General features: G+C 44.7%; 1 protein-coding gene across 5 annotated transcripts in view; it reads right to left on the reverse strand.

Annotated features, from left to right (window-relative positions):
• Positions 1 to 559: 559 nt before the first annotated feature.
• The window catches only part of nt5c2a (5'-nucleotidase, cytosolic IIa), a 33,424-nt gene continuing 17,176 nt past the window's right edge, over positions 560 to 16,807 (reverse strand). For all 5 annotated transcript variants that reach the window (XM_031755018.2, XM_031755019.2, XM_039621907.1 and 2 more), the window contains 12 exons: positions 14,297 to 14,354; positions 14,057 to 14,150; positions 13,917 to 13,970; positions 13,681 to 13,764; positions 12,511 to 12,552; positions 12,298 to 12,405; positions 11,723 to 11,789; positions 10,940 to 11,110; positions 7,438 to 7,489; positions 6,875 to 6,935; positions 2,328 to 2,504; positions 560 to 2,081 (listed from right to left, as the gene is read on the reverse strand). In XM_031755018.2, coding sequence (XP_031610878.1) covers positions 1,854 to 2,081; positions 2,328 to 2,504; positions 6,875 to 6,935; positions 7,438 to 7,489; positions 10,940 to 11,110; positions 11,723 to 11,789; positions 12,298 to 12,405; positions 12,511 to 12,552; positions 13,681 to 13,764; positions 13,917 to 13,970; positions 14,057 to 14,150; positions 14,297 to 14,354 — 1,196 coding nt within the window. In that variant the 3' untranslated portion in view covers positions 560 to 1,853. The remainder of the gene's footprint in view (positions 2,082 to 2,327; positions 2,505 to 6,874; positions 6,936 to 7,437; positions 7,490 to 10,939; positions 11,111 to 11,722; positions 11,790 to 12,297; positions 12,406 to 12,510; positions 12,553 to 13,680; positions 13,765 to 13,916; positions 13,971 to 14,056; positions 14,151 to 14,296; positions 14,355 to 16,807) is intronic.

Raw genomic sequence — 16,807 nt, forward strand, 5'->3', positions numbered from 1 at the left:
GGAAGAGGTTGGATAAACTCATTAGGAAGGTCAGCTCTGGACCCAGTGCAAGTGGTGGGAGACAGAAGGACTCTGGCCAAAGTAACATCTCTGATGGACAGAGTCTCCCACTCCATGCATGTAAGTGTTGCTGAACTGCAGAGCTCCTTCAGTGACAGACTGCTGCATCCTCGATGCATGAAGGAGCGTTTCCGCAGGTCCTTCCTCCCTGCAGCTGTCAGACTGTACAATCAAGACTGCTCCCAACAAACACAGCTGTTCACATCAGCGCTGTAACTTGCACTATTTTATCAACCGATTCACACTATAACCTGGGTTTGCCTCTTAACTTTATTTAATTTTATTTAATTTAATAACGGTACAGTACTCTGTTTGTGGTAACCATTGTCCTTGATGTAAATATGTAAAAACTGTGTATGTTTCTGTTCTGTGTGCTGTTTGTTTGTATATGTGTCTTGCCTGCTGCTGTTACACCCAAATTTCCCCTTGTTGGACAATTAAAGGATTATTCTATTCTATTCTATTAAGTGCAAATTTAACAGCAAAATCAAAACTCAGCAGCAATGTAATATATTTTATTGCAGTCATGAAAAAGCGTGTCAACTGCAGAACAATGCATTTTATCATTCTTTACCCTCCCCCCCAGCATAATTCAAAATAAAAAAAGCATTTGCACTCTCTGTTGCTGATATATGAAATTTGAATAAATCATAAAAACATGCTTTCAGCTTCACGGATTATGAAATGAGTCCATCCTATGAAAAACCAACATTTTACACTGAAACGGTAAAGTCCTCCTGGACACATGAGAAGAAACATCCAAGGTTCAACTGAAAAAGCATTCTTTGATTTTAGCTCAGACCTCACAGGACCTTCACTCAAGCTGTGACCCACAGGAAGGAGAGAGAGGAGAAGAGTCGGGGCACAGAATGAATAACCATGTCCACCCTGTAACAGCACAATCACTGCAGAGTGGCTGATTAGTAACAGTCGAAGCAGCCTAACCCTATGGAGACCTTGAACTCCATACTGTTTGTCTCCCTCTTCTGGCAGTCAGATATACGTTTTTATTTCTTACCCTGACATTTTACTAGCCGTGTTTGTCAGTACCAGTCTTGCTCCCTCTGGCAAGACTGGTCAACATTCCAGTGCAGGAATGTTGACCCTGAAAACTCCAGTATACAGCCAAATTACAACCTTTAAGGTCCGAGTCACACTTTGTGAAATCCTTTGAGATGAGGCCCTCACTGCAGCTTTATATTGGTTGGACATATTTGCAGTTTCTTTAAAATGAAGGCAGTAGCATAAAAACATGACAAAAGAAAAATACGTCACCGTTTCTCGTGTATACTGAACAGTATCTGTAATAACACTGAGGCACTTTGAACTCAACAGCAGTCCACTCCAGTAACAGCATATTTGCAACATGTTGACAGCTGAACCAACGAGAGCCCTTTCAGACTAGTCACAGATTAACACCAGTGGAAGACCGTGAGATTCAGGGCAAATGCACAAAATCTTTGCAACAACAAACCCAGAAATGATCAATGCAAACTGTGTGACAGTTTGAACTTCTGATATTCTCCCACAGCAGAAGTCCACCATGATGAAGTGTGAGACAAACTCACGGTGCACAATCCCATAAATGTCAGAACCAAATGTTGATGTAATGTCATGGAGCACAGCACGTATAAGCCCAGTTAAAAGCAGAGCGCAGATTGAACCGTTTTACTCAACATTAAATCTTTAGAGTCCCTTTCTATGAGCTCTCACTCGCTGCAGCTACAAATCCAAGTAAAGACAAACTTAAAAATTTAAACAGGCTCTTCTGGGGAAAGGTTCACGGTCCTCCCCTACTCCTCCTCTTCCTCGTCATCATCCTCATCGTGGCAGTGGGTAATCTCCTGTGGTGCCTGAGGAAAGAAATGCGGGGGCTGGATCTCACTGATGGATCGGGTCAGCTGGTGTCTTTTGCACTCGATCTCCTTAAAGTCGACATCATGGCGGTTTCTTGTGGCCAGCGGTGACTCTATGTCCATGATATTGACGTGTGTATGTTCCACTGTGGATTCATGAGGCATCTGGGAGGGACATGGTTCAGTGAATGACAGAAATCAAGAATCACTTTCTCACCTCTAACAATGACCCCCATGGGGTGTGTGGGTGGGCATGGGGGGGGATCTTTATACTTGAAATAAATGGTTGCCTAAGTATTACATGTCTAACACATTCTGAACTGAACCCACCGATAGACCTTTGTGTGAATCTGAAACTCCTGAGAGCTTTTCGACTTATTGCATTCACAAATATGGGTGTAGGTTTCTCACCAGCACGTGTGCAGCTCTGAACAGATAGCTGAAGGGGTAGTAGAGCAGGTTGATGAAGGAGGCAGCATACAGGTCAGCATAGCGCATCACTTGGGAGGCAAACAGAGTCTGCCGGGATCCGCTCCGAAAGAGACTTCCCATCATGCCATAACACATGTCCATGTCATGAGTCACTTTCTGAAAAGGTCACAAACATGTACAGTCATGTCAGATTCACTGGTGTTGCTGAGTCAAAGGTTCCAGCTGCCATTAGGATCAAATCAGTAGGACACGGAGGTCCTCATCCCAATTTTATGGAGCAGGTGGTGTCGTGCTGAAAACAAAACCAGTTAGTAATATATTGGTTACTCTATGAAAGCCTCCTCCTTATTCTATTGGCTGCTCCCTTTAGAGTTCACCACAGGAGAGCATCCTCCTCTGTGTGTCCTCTTTCACTATATCCATGAATCCACTATTCCTCCTCTGCGTACGTCCATACCAGCTCAACCCTGCCTGTTGAATTTTGTGTCCGAACCCGTCTGCCTGTCCCTCTCATCTACTCGTTTTTAATCCTTCCCATCCGGGTCACTTCTAATAAAAATCTAAGCATATTTAACTCTGCCACCCCGAGCTCGTCCTCCTGTCTTTCAGTGATGTCTAGTTTGGAGACCAAACCTATTGTGATTGGTCACTTTGACAGACACTTAAGTTATATATATATATATATATATACACACACACACACACACACACACACACACATACATACATACATACATACATATATACCTATGTGCCCGGCTAAGATGAACGGGCACATGGGTCAATACATGAGCGGGGCACAGAAAGGGATTGGCAAGAATACCAGAGGCGCAAAACACCAGCTACTGGTAGACAGAACAGTCAGCCGAGACTGCAAGACCAGACTGACCAACCTGTGCACAGCCTGGATTGATTACAAGAAGGCCTATGACTCAATGCCCCACAGCTGGATACTGGAATGCCTAGAATTGTACAAGATCAACAGGACCCTAAGAGCCTTCATCAGGAACTCAATGGGGATGTGGCGCACAACACTAGAGGCCAACTCCAAGCCCATAGCACAAGTCACCATCAAGTGCGGGATCTACCAAGGAGATGCTCTGTCCCCACTGCTGTTCTGCATAGGCCTGAACCCCTCAGTGAGATCATTAACAAGACTGGCTACGGATACCGACTACTGAAACGGAGCGGTTGTCAGCCACCTCCTGTACATGGATGACATCAAGCTGTATGCCAAGAGTGAGCGAGACATCGATTCACTGATCCACACTACCAGGATATACAGCAATGACATCGGGATGTCATTCGGGCTGGAGAAGTGTAGTCGGATGGTAACAAAGAGAGGAAAGGTAGTCAGAACTGAGGGGATCGAACTACCAGAAGGCAACATTGCAGACATAGAGGACAGTTACAAGTACCTGGGGATCCCGCGGGCGAATGGGAACCATGAAGAGGGCGCTAGAAAGGCTGCAACCACCAAGTACCTGCAGAGGGTCAGGCAAGTCCTGAGGAGTCAGCTGAGCGGTAAGAACAAGATCCGGGCTATCAACACCTCGCCCTGCCCGTGATCAGGTACCCTGCTGGGGTAATAGGCTGGCCAAAGGAGGAGATAGAAGCCACTGACATAAAGACAAGAAAGCTCCTTACCATGCATGGAGGGTTTCACCCCAAGTCCAGCACCCTGAGGCTGTACGGTAAGAGGAAGGAAGGGGGCCGAGGACTGGTGAGTGTCAGCACCACAGTCCAGGATGAGACAACGAGCATCCAAGAATACATTGGGAAGATGGCCCCAACTGACCGAGTGCTCAGTGAATACCTCAGGCAGCAGAAACCCAAGAAAGAGGAGGGAGACGAGGAACCATCATGGAAGGACAGGCCCCTGCACGGTATGTACCACCGGCAGATAGAGGAGGTGGCTGATATCCAGAAATCCTACCAGTGGCTGGACAAAGCTGGACTGAAAGACAGCACAGAGGCACTAATCATGGCAGCACAAGAACAAGCTCTGAGTACAAGATCCATAGAGGCTGGGGTCTACCACACCAGGCAAGACCCCAGGTGCAGGCTGTGTAAAGATGCCCTGAGACAATCCAGCACATAACAGCAGGGTGCAAGATGCTAGCAGGCAAGGCATACATGGAACGCCATAACCAAGTGGCCGGGCATAGTGTACAGGAACATCTGTGCCGAGTATAACCTGGAAGTCCCGAGGTCAAAATGGGAGATGCCCCAAGGGTGATGGAGAATGACCGAGCTAAGATCCTGTGGGACTTCCAGATACAGACGGACAAAATGGTGGTGGCTAACCAACCGGACATAGTGGTGGTAGACAAACAGGAGAAGACGGCCGTAGTGATCGATGTAGCGGTTCCGAATGACAGCAACATCAGGAAGAAGGAACACGAGAAGCTGGAGAAATACCAAGGGCTCAGAGAAGAGCTCGAGAGGATGTGGAGGGTGAAGGTAACGGTGGTCCCCGTGGTAATCGGAGCACTAGGTGCGGTGACTCCCAAGCTAGGCGAGTGGCTCCAGCAGATCCCGGGAACAACATCGGAGATCTCTGTCCAGAAGAGCGCAGTCCTGGTTCACCCGAAAGAACCAGCGAGGAATGCCCAGACCTCTACATTGGAGAGACCAAACAGCCACTTCACAAGCGCATGGCACAACATAGAAGAGCCACCTCCACAGGACAAGACTCAGCAGTCCATCTGCATCTTAAGGATAAAGGTCACTCTTTCGAGGATGCCAATGTTCACATTTTGGACAGAGAGGACAGATGGTTTGAAAGAGGAGTGAAAGAGGCCATCTATGTCCACTGTGAGCGACCATCTTTGAACAGAGGCGGTGGTTTACGACACCAACTGTCTGCCATCTATAATCCAGTTTTGAGTTCCCTCCCCAGACGCCTTAACGCCCACTCACATCCTGGGCCATCTGACCTCAGGAATTCACATGACAAGGTGGGGCCAGGTTTCACAATGAGCTCACCCGAAACCCTGGCTGATTAGGTCCCACACCCGCTTTCACACCTTGGCGCATGTGATTAGAGGATCACCAGGGGGTCCTTTGTCCCTCTTTGGGGGGATACTCCCACTGGGTTTAAATCTGGGACTCTCGGCCATTTGACCTTAGAACTGAAGAAGCTTCTCGGATGAGAGGTGAAACGTCTTCAAGCAACTTAAAGAAGTCCAGACGCTTTTCTTTGCAAACTCCTTTGACTACGATGACCTGGATGACTGAGAACCTTCACAGACATACCTTGGAAGTCAGAACTCGGAGTCGGAGGTATGTTCCAACAGGAAAGTTGGCAAAACAAGGAAAAACAGGATTGGTTTTGATTCTTATCAAGGTACAGCTATTCATGTATCACTAGCAGTATACCATAATACTTGTTGTCTTTGCACCTATGAACATTGCTGCAGCATAGTCATGGATAGAGCCTGCTCAGTGCTCAGCATACATACACAGATTTAAAGTTTTACAACTGTTTCTGTGTCCGATTCACTAGATTGGTAACTCCTGTCTGATGGGAAAGCTACAACTGTCAGATTTGGAAATCCTATTTCGGGGGACATTCCATATGAAAATTTTGATGGGGAACTCGGGAACTCGGGAACTCTATGGAACTTTATGGAATGCTCCATAGATCCGCACCTCCACTCCACAGTTGCATCACATCTTCAGGATGAGCATGAATCTACAAAGGATTCCTGTGCTGTGAAAGAGGTCATGCCTCGTGCCTGTGCCAAAAAAAAAAGTCACGTTTAAAAGACCCTACAAGAACACACACCACACACTATCACAGGCCCGGAGGAGACTCATCATGGAACAGGTCTGGCCCATGGTCCCACTGACAGACCTCTTCCAGTTAACCTACCAGCCCAGACTAGGATGCTTCTCTACCTGCTCAACAGTAGCTACACACAGCGTGTTAAACCAGGGAACATTGTGAGGATCCTGTTTTTGACTTTGCCAGTGCTTTAAAGACCACCAGGCCAGCTCTACGGATGTGATACACCTGCTCCACAGCATGTCTTTATCCTGTCTTCCTTCTCTCACCCCAACCGTTCGCAGCAGATGGCCCCGCCCCTCCCTGAGCCTGGTTCTGCCGGAGGTTTCTTCCTGTTAAAAGGGAGTTTTTCCTTCCCACTGTCGCCAAAGTGCTTGCTCATAGGGGGTCATATGATTGTTGGGTTTTTCTCTGTATGCATTGTTGAAGGGTCTAACTTACAATATAAAGTGTGTGAGGCGACTGTTGTTGGGATTGAATAAGCTGAGAAAGACGCAGGATGATGCCTCCGTGGTTTGATTACAGCAAACAGAAGGAAAATTTTAAAAATGATGTCACTGTTCATATACTTCACTTTAGTGGACATCTAACTGTAGGTGTACAAAAACTTTTATACACGTGTTTCTGTAAACACTGCACTACTATGCATTTCTTTAACATGTCTTTAAGAAAAGAACTGACTTATATTTGAGGCATTTTATGCCAAAGATAACAGTGATGCTATGCTGAGTTGTACCTTAATGCGTCTCTGCAGGGAGCTGATATCAGGCCTCTCGTTGCTGCTGCTGTCCATGTGCCTGAGGACAAAATCATCTGAAATGTAGTTTCCACAGCTGAAGGTTGCACGAGTGTCACAAGGTCAGAATTAGCAACATTAGCAACTGCCCACTTCTGCACTTATCTTTCTGTTAACAGCTTGAAATGATGCATGGTTAAAGGCAATATAATATATTTAGTTTTGTTACACCAGTCATCTATGCTAGATACATGCCCAACCTCCTAGGCTACGTTGGTTCTTATATTTAACTTAGCATTTTTTGCTGTGCCACTGCTATTACAAGACAATGCTGCTGCTGGAGGCTTGTAGCAATAGATTCACATTTTGTTTATCTATCATCAATATGCTTCAGTTTGTTTGATATTTACAGCAACAGAAAGAAATCTTGAATGTTTTACCAGTGATCACAGCAGTGTTGCAAATTTTTGCAAATATCGTGATATAACTTTGAGGCCCATCCGAGCCCACGTCATGTTTTCTTGTTTTTTTAAATTCCTTATAAGACAAACGAAGAACCTTACTTGTAAAGCTCTGCCAGAAAACAGTCCAGTGACTGAAGTTCCTCAAATAAGGCTAAAAAACAAAACAGTGTCAGTTTATTCAGTTTCCTTCATATACAGTGGCTTACAAAAGTATTCGGCCCCCTTGAACTTTCCCACATTTTGTCACATTACAGCCACAAACATGAATCAATGTTATTGGAATTCCAGGTGAAAGACCAATACAAAGTGGTGTACACGTGAGAAGTGGAACGAAAATCATACAAATAAATAACTGCAAAGTGGGGTGTGTGTAATTATTCAGCCCCCTGAGTCAATACTTTGTAGAACCACCTTTTGCTGCAGTTCCAGCTGCCAGTCTTTTAGGGTATGTCTCTACCAGCTTTGCACATCTACAGACTGAAATCCTTGCCCATTCTTCTTTGCAAAACAGCTCCAGCTCAGTCAGGTTAGATGGACAGCGTTTGTGAACAGCAGTTTTCAGATCTTGCCACAGATTCTGGATTGGATTTAGATCTGGACTTTGACTGGGCCATTCTAACACATGGATATGTTTTGTTTTAAACCGTTCCATTGTTGCCCTGGCTTTATGTTTAGGGTCGTTGTCCTGCTGGAAGGTGAACCTCCGCCCCAATCTCTAGTCTTTTGCAGACTCCAAGAGGTTTTCTTCCAAGATTGCCCTGTATTTGGCTCCATCCATCTTCCCATCAACTCTGACCAGCTTCCCTGTCCCTGCTGAAGAGAAGCACCCCCAGAGCATGATGCTGCCACCACCATATGTGACAGTGGGGATGGTGTGTTCAGAGTGATGTGCAGTGTTAGTTTTCCGCCACACATAGCGTTTTGCATTTTGGTCTCATCTGACCAGAGCACCTTCTTCCACATGTTTGCTGTGTCCCCCACATGGCTTGTGGCAAACTGCAAACGGGACTTCTTATGGTTTTCTGTTAACAATGGCTTTCTTCTTGCCACTCTTCCATAAAGGCCAACTTTGTGCAGTGCACGACTAATAGTTGTCCTATGGACAGATTCCCCACCTGAGCTGTAGATCTCTGCAGCTCGTCCAGAGTCACCATGGGCCTCTTGGCTGCATTTCTGATCAGCGCTCTCCTTGTTCGGCCTGTGAGTTTAGGTGGACGGCCTTGTCTTGGTAGGTTTACAGTTGTGCCATACTCCTTCCATTTCTGAATGATGGCTTGAACAGTGCTCCGTGGGATGTTCAAGGCTTGGGAAATCTTTTTGTAGCCTAAGCCTGCTTTAAATTTCTCAATAACTTTATCCCTGACCTGTCTGCTGTGTTCTTTGGACTTCATGGTGTTGTTGCTCCCAATATTCTCTTAGACAACCTCTGAGGCCGTCACAGAGCAGCTGTATTTGTACTGAGATTAGATTACACACAGGTGCACTCTATTTAGTCATTAGCACTGATCAGGCAATGTCTATGGGCAACTGACTGCACTCAGACCAAAGGGGGCTGAATAATTACACACACCCCACTTTGCAGTTATTTATTTGTATGATTTTCGTTCCACTTCTCACGTGTACACCACTTTGTATTGGTCTTTCACCTGGAATTCCAATAACATTGATTCATGTTTGTGGCTGTAATGTGACAAAATGTGGAAAAGTTCAAGGGGGCCGAATACTTTTGCAAGCCACTGTAGTTATCAGTGAAATCTTTACTGTTCACACTTCCACAGACAGGTAACGTAGTACAGCTTGAGTGAGTTATTTCACAGACCACACATCAAAGATGGACACGGTCACTGTGAATCTACAGTTTGTAAGCGTATTTGTGAAATAGTCAAAGGAGTTGGCAAAGAAAAGCGTCTGGACTTCTTTAAGTTGCTTGAAGACGTTTCACCTCTCATCCGAGAAGCTTCTTCAGTTCTAAGGTCAAATGGCCGAGAGTCCCAGATTTAACCCAGTGGGAGTATCCCCCCAAAGAGGGACAAAGGACCCCCTGGTGATCCTCTAATCACATGCGCCAAGGTGTGAAAGCGGGTGTGGGACCTAATCAGCCAGGGTTTCGGGTGAGCTCATTGTGAAACCTGGCCCCACCTTGTCATGTGAATTCCTGAGGTCAGATGGCCCAGGATGTGAGTGGGCGTTAAGGCGTCTGGGGAGGGAACTCAAAACTGGATTATCAGAATCAGAATACTTTATTACTCTCTAGGGAAATTATGTAATGGAATTATGCATGTTTCAAAAGGCACGCGCATGACTGACTGATCAGCTGAGGTGGTGCCAATCTGCCTAGTCAACATTTAATATTAATTAAATATTAATAGTAATTATTCATTTCATTTAAATGAACAAACTGTATAAAAAACTTGCACTCATACATACTTACCACAAAAGTAAGGGAATTGTGTGTGGTTGATCATTTCTTTGTTGCAACAACGCTCCTTGGAAATAAATCTTAAACAGTGGGAATTTCTCCTTGCATGGAGCCACATTTGTAAGGAAAATGCATTTGTGGGTTGAACAGCAGATGAGTGTGTGAGCTGAACCCATGAACATACCAAATCTTTTCTGTCAGACATCTTATTCTGTTACTGTTTAAACTTCTGGTACCCCGGGTGCTGCCGCTGAGGCGCCTGACGGTGAGCATGAACCTGCTGCACTGGTCAGCTGATATCTGCTCCAAGCATCTGGACAGAGCTGCAGTTCTGCCCTCACTGCCCTTCACTGTAAGGCCTGTTTGTGCTGCTGTTGGCAACATGTAAGTTGAAACCTGAACATGTGGAGCAACATTATGTTCAGTGATGAGTTCAGTTCTGCCTACTGCAGCTGGATCGTAGGTTCAGAGTGTGGAGAATGCTGTACCGACTGCTGCAACTACAGGGTCACAGCTTTTGGTGGAGGCAGTGTGACGGTGGCGGCAGCATCTCCCTCACTGGAAAAACAGGTTTGCCATCACTGGAGGCAATTTCAATGCAGAGGGATGTTAAGATAAGAGCCTACACCCAGTGGCAAACCAACGTGACCATAGTCTGGAACCAAACTGTCATCCCAGATGACCACACCTCTGCCCCCGCCCACCCAGCAGTTTATCTTTACACTACCTGCAGGATGGAATTGCCTGCCTACAATTCTGACCTTAACCCTCTGAACACTTGTTCATGCCAGAGAGACCAACGCAACTGCTGAATGTGTGAATTTGAGACCTGGGTACAGCTGAGCAGTTGTATTCACTCATTTGAGAGTTTGTAATCACAGAGTTTTATGAGTAAAATTTGATTTAACAGTTTGCAGCTAAATACATGTTCAATTTGTTTCTACACATTCTCACTTTTTATTCTACAAACATTTTGCAACATTGACCTTGTCAGGAACAAACTGGCTTTGTAAAGGTGTCAAATTTAAACAAAACATCAGCACTGTAACTTGCACTAACAGAAATAATCAAACAAACACAGTTCCTGCCTGTAGCCGATAGGATAAGATACATTTTTTTTAAAAATGGCTGCAAACATGCTTATTCTTATGTGTATGTGTACATGCGCGGGCCCAGACTCACAGCTCTTGTCAGTCCACACATGCAGCTCCTGGGCCAGCTCAGGTATCACCAGGAAAGTCCTCCAACCTTGACGCTTCTTAGATTTGAGAATGTCACCAAAAATGTGGTCTCCAATATAGACAATGTCCTTTCCTTTAGCACCCAGCAGGTCACAGACGATGTCTGAAGAACCTGAGATACAAATACAATGATATAAAATTAAAATGACCATAATCAATCATTTCAAAACATTTCTCACCTTAAACATAAATTATTTACAATTTGAATAAAAAACAAAGCGAAAGGATAAAAATGTTCACAGCACTGGATGTATGATGGAAACCAGTGAAGACAGCCATCATACAACAGTGACATTACAAAGAACTAGACTAGACTCTATAACAAAGTCTCAGTCTGATTTGTTCCTTTTTAAATTGAACTGTTGTAAGGAGAGTGCAAGCTTTCCAGGAACAACAACAGGGATGTTTGGTCCTGGAAGCACTGCCTGTCACTACCAGAAAAAAGACGAAGCACCATCAGCTTCAGGTTTGGAGCTTTGACTCTGCTCACAGATACGACTGTGACAGCAGGAGTGATTCATAAATCTATTCGTAGAATTTAAAGAATAACCTCTTAAATTATGCAAAGAGTCACGGATTAAGGAATGAGCCCTTTATTCAAAAACAAGTCAGGACTGTAAATAAAACAAAGTCCTGATTTATAATGATTAGAACATCTAAACATTAGATCCTGTCCAACATTAGCACACCTCTTTGACCCTGAAAGGGTTTTTTTTACATTTACCTCCAGAGTAAACGATACCGTGCTGAAGAGGTCCAGTGTATGTGCCGATCTTCAGCCGTCCTGTGGTCTGAAAGAAACCCAACAACAAGTCACATGAGCAGCATTTACTGAAGTTATCCTTTGTGGAAATGAAATTTCTCGCTCAGTATTAGTGGGCAGCCAGCGTGGATCACCTTTGGGTTAAGCTCAATATCACAGGTACTTTGAAAAATTTCCCCTGACATGTCAAGAGAAACCAAAGCTCACAGAGGAAGCCCAGGCAAAACCCCACACACATATTTTATATTTATAGGCCTGGTGCTGAGTGAGCTGTAGGTCATCAGCCACATTTCAAAGAACCAAATATTACAGAGTGGTTGGTGTAACTGTGTGGGACGAAAATCTGAGGGTACACTCAGGCACTAATGAGTGGCTCTAACTGTAGCACCGTCACAGGAACCAACCGTGGTGGTGAAGATGTATCAAGTGTGTGACAACCCAGAACATTATTTTTTAAATAGTACTCATCATCATAGCAGTCTTATCAAAGACACGGCAACAATGCAGTTGGCTAGACTTCTATCGAGTACACTCACAGTGTCGACTTGTCGTAGGACAGTTCCTTCTCCGAAGAAGACGGGCTTACGGGCATCTACCAGGATCAGGTCAAAGTAGGACTGCCAGGGCTGGTGGGGCGTGCCCGGCTGCAAGGCCATCCATGCACACGCACAATAACACATCAGTCTGAGCAAACTCTAAGCATGTAGCTCAAGTCAAATCTGTACATAAGCTTTAATCATCTGCGTTACCTTTGGACCATGAGGAAGGTCAAACAGGTAGGTCATAATTTTCTGTAAGACACAAGAGTTTTTTTCATCAATAATTTTTAAATCGAATCATGTTTGAAATTTTCCATTTTCACACCACAATGACTGACTGCCTGCCTGCCTACCTACCTAGATGGATAGATCAAAACCGAAGGAAGAACTTGGTAAATGACAGAAGAGGGAACATGTGTAAAAGACTGTGGGGATCTAAAGACCACAGCAGCTTCAACAACTGTGAAACTGAAGAAGTTTGGCTCTGCAGTCAAACTGATTAACCGGGGAAGAAGGTCCTTAGACAAGAACGTGGCCAAGAATCCAAAAATCACTTTAACAAAACAAATCCTCTGCAGAGGGAGAACCTGCTGGAAGCATCTTAGCAGTGCTTCATTTATTGGGGCTTAACTCACAGCCTACAAGGCTTCTTCCCTCAGCCTGCTGGGAGTCGGTCAAACTGCACTCACAGTTCTGAAAGGATGACAAAAAGGTTCTCCAGTTTAGTGACAAACATCAAATGGTTTTGTTCAAAGCACCAACACTGGTAAACATCCAGCAGGGAAACCTGCTGGTGGCAGCATCTCCATGGCAGAAACAGCGAACGTGCTCAGAGTTGATGGAAGGAACAATGGAGCTGAAAATGGACCGGTAGGTTCTCCAGTCTAGACGGTTTTCAGCATCAATCTAAGACAGGATGGTTCTAATTACAGAGAAAGCAGACACTCATATTTGTTTAAGATGAGCATCCAGGTCAAACCTGACTCCAGGCTTCCTCACAGTTACTGGAGACAAAGGTAATCCCAGTAAGATCTGATTAGACACCATGTTTCTAAGATTTTCGGGCTGAATACAATAACTTCTTGTGGTTTAGTTGGTTTTCATCATCTGGCTTCAACCCTGAGCTATTCCTCTGTAGCAGAGGTTTTTCTACTAATTTTTGAGATCAAAAGGTTGGAGATAACTCTAACCTATAATTAAAAAGTAAAGAAAAAAAAAAGACTATTTTATTATTTAATAAATTATGCACCAATACAATGATCTTGTTCATACAGCCATCAGACTTCTTCATTCTGAGGTTTTCTACAGAAAAACTCCAAAGATGAAAACAGCTGTTGTGTCCTGATATACTGTAAGCATTAGCATTTTTGTGAACTTTACCTCTGTGTACTTATAATCACTGTTGGTGACCAAAAATACTTTGGATACTTCATTCATCCGACTCAGGAGCAGAGGAAGCTTTGGCTAAAAAAAACAACAGAAAACAAAACACATCAAAAACTGAATAATTAAAATCATTTAATTTCTAAATTTCTTAACAATATTTGTCACCAACACCACAGGTTTACCGTATACAGTACATGTATGACCAGAGCTCATGGTGCTGCCCAACTTACATCCTTTACCACATACTTCTCCAGGTTTTCAACTGTTTTTTCTTTTAAGGAGCCCTGTGACAATAAATCAGGTTATTGAGGACATTAATGGAACCGAGCACAGACCGAAGGACATGGAACTAGGACACAGGAGTCTCTACCTTAAAGTGAACCCAGTCCACAGCATCTCGGACATCCTGGAACATGCTCTTGTAGGACATGAAGAGGTCCCCATCTTTGAATCCAGTCTCACAGCTACAGGGACACATTATGTTTACAACGTTTCCATGTTTCTCAAAGAATACTATGATGATGAAACACTACTGCAATATCAGTCATTAACAAATCATTATCAGAGGAGCGGTCGCCCCTCACTGCCTGAATCACTGAGCCTACAGTACCTCGAGTATCTGGAGCAGTTATTGAAGAAATCCACCAGGCAGGCAAAGAGGTAGGTTTCTGAGGAAAGGGAGAGTGAGTCTGGACCCGTTCATTTAAAAAACAAAAAACAAAACCAGAAGAAACACAGCAGTCATTGTCCATTTTCTGCAGGATACCTGGGCATGGGTCACAGGCAGCAATCCAAGCAAAGCCCCCCCGGCCTCCCTCTTCCTAGCCCCCTCCTCTGGTTCTCCCAGCCGTACAGACGGCATGTCAAAGGCAGCCGAGAGCTGTAATTCCTCCAGTGTCTCTCAGGTCTGCCCTGGGGCCTCCTCCCAGTCGGACACGCCATAATGACCTTACCCCGGAGACATTCAGGACAAATAGCAGCATCTCTACTCTGAGCTGTCCTGAGTGCCCGAGCTCCTGACATCATTTGTAATGGAAAGGCAGCCGGCTCATTTCCACTGCTGATATCCACAGTCTCACTTTTTCAAAAAGTGTGTGGCGAGGTGAAAGTGGGATCGTACATGGACCAGTTTAGTTTCATTCTGAGTGCTCATATGTGGTGCTGTGAGAGCGGCAGCCTGTTGTAGTTTCTTGTATTTGGTGTGTGTTTCTTCATAGCCGTGGCTAATCTTGTCTGTTTTTAACATTTCAGTTTTTATAAACTACGTTTTCACGGTCTTCTTCATGTTTTTCATGGCGGGGGAGGGGTCACACTGAGCTCTGTGTTACATCCACTCTGGCCCAGCTGCTAGCACTGTCCACAGCAGAGCTGCTGCTGGAGCTACATGGTCGTCCCTCTACTTCAAAGAAGATGGTGCAGTGCAGAGGAAGGAAATACAAACCCATCAGTCACCATGAGGAATGTGACTTCTCTAACTATCAATTAATTAGATGTAATTTTAGATATACATTTCTGTGGCGACCATGATGGGGAGCCGCAGGTGTTCAGAGTGGGAGGTGGGCAGGTAAGAGGACCGTTGCACATGCACGCCTGTCTATCCTGTATCAGGTGTGAACATTGTGTGCAGCATACTTTGAAAACGTTAAGCTGGCAGGTATATCACCACATGTTCTCTGGGAAGCAGCACAGGCTGTGTTTGGGTCACTTTGAACATGGCAATAAATCTGGAAAGTTCCAGGCTAACCTAAAAACAACAACTATTCTTTTACAGAATGGACTGGGAACATTACTCCTGATAATACATAGAGAGATCTTTTAAAGCCTCATGAAGCTTTACACTCATCACAGATTAATTCACGTGACGCTGCCATTACGAGATTTCTTGACAAAATAAATCTGCCAATATTAAACGATGAGCAGGACGCGGCTCTGGATTCACTTATTTCAGTGTCTGAATTCCATGAAGCCTCCAGCATCTTCCAAATAATTTGGGTTTTTCGGTCAGATTTTACAAAGAATCTTGGCCTACACAAGCAGACACTTGTTTCACAATGGTAACTCAGACTGGCTGCACTGACAGACGTAGCCAGTTGGCTCATTGTAATTACTGACAATTGTGGCGAGGCGTGGTCTGCGGCGCCGCTGCAGGGGAGATGGACGCACCTGCACGGCATCTGCAATCACGCTCGACAGCATAAAAAGCTGTCTGTCTGTCTGTCTGTGGTGATTGTTGTGGTGTTTGTGGGTCGGGCTGTGAGCTGCAGCCGAGTGTGTTTGTAACAGCAACCGTGCAAGTTAATCAAGAGATGCTGAAAAGCATGAAACTGTCATCGGGTCTGCCGCGGTGTTGTTACACAGTGAGCAGAGTCTGATGTGGAATCAGAGGCTGATAAAGATGGACAAACAAAAGGCAAAAGTAAAAGCGAGAGAGACAGAAATGAAATGAAATCAAATTTACTGACGTGTTAGCAGCTGCACCATCTCAAACAAAGCAGTCACAAATGGTTGCTGCTGCTAACACTAGCCTTGGAGAAGTGCAGGAGGAGCAGCAGCAGTCCCAACAAGAGAGTCAGAGACATTAACAGGATAAGAAGATGGATGGAGGGACATGAGGCGTCTCTAAACATGAACTCTGCTTCTTAACACAAGCAAAGATCCTACACTCCCATCCAGCTACCACCCAAACTCACCCATTCATGTAAGCATCAAAGGTCAGCCAGTACTACTGTACCACTTCTTTCTTTACATACAGAGAAAGAATTTGAACGGCTCGACTGGAAATCCCCATCAGCAGCTCTACATACATTTGACTCATGCTTCATAGACTGGATCAAGCACTATACAGCTGCACGTGTCAGGACAAACACTCTTTATTCCCAAAGCTTCAGCCTGCAGACGGGTTGATTCCTGATGTCAACTTGACCCCAGACATCAAAGATATTATTCTTTAGTCTGACATAACGGAGTGAAAGTAAAATGTCCCTGTGCTTTATCAGCTGCTCACAGGTTCTTGCACTAACATTATGCACAAGTGCAACAAATTGTTTTTGGTTATTTTTGCTTTGCTTTTATTTGTTTTTGAATCATTACATAAACATTTACTGCAATTAATTTATTGGGG

This window comes from Oreochromis aureus, linkage group 13 (genome assembly GCF_013358895.1).
Source record: "Oreochromis aureus strain Israel breed Guangdong linkage group 13, ZZ_aureus, whole genome shotgun sequence".
NCBI lineage: Eukaryota > Metazoa > Chordata > Actinopteri > Cichliformes > Cichlidae > Oreochromis > Oreochromis aureus.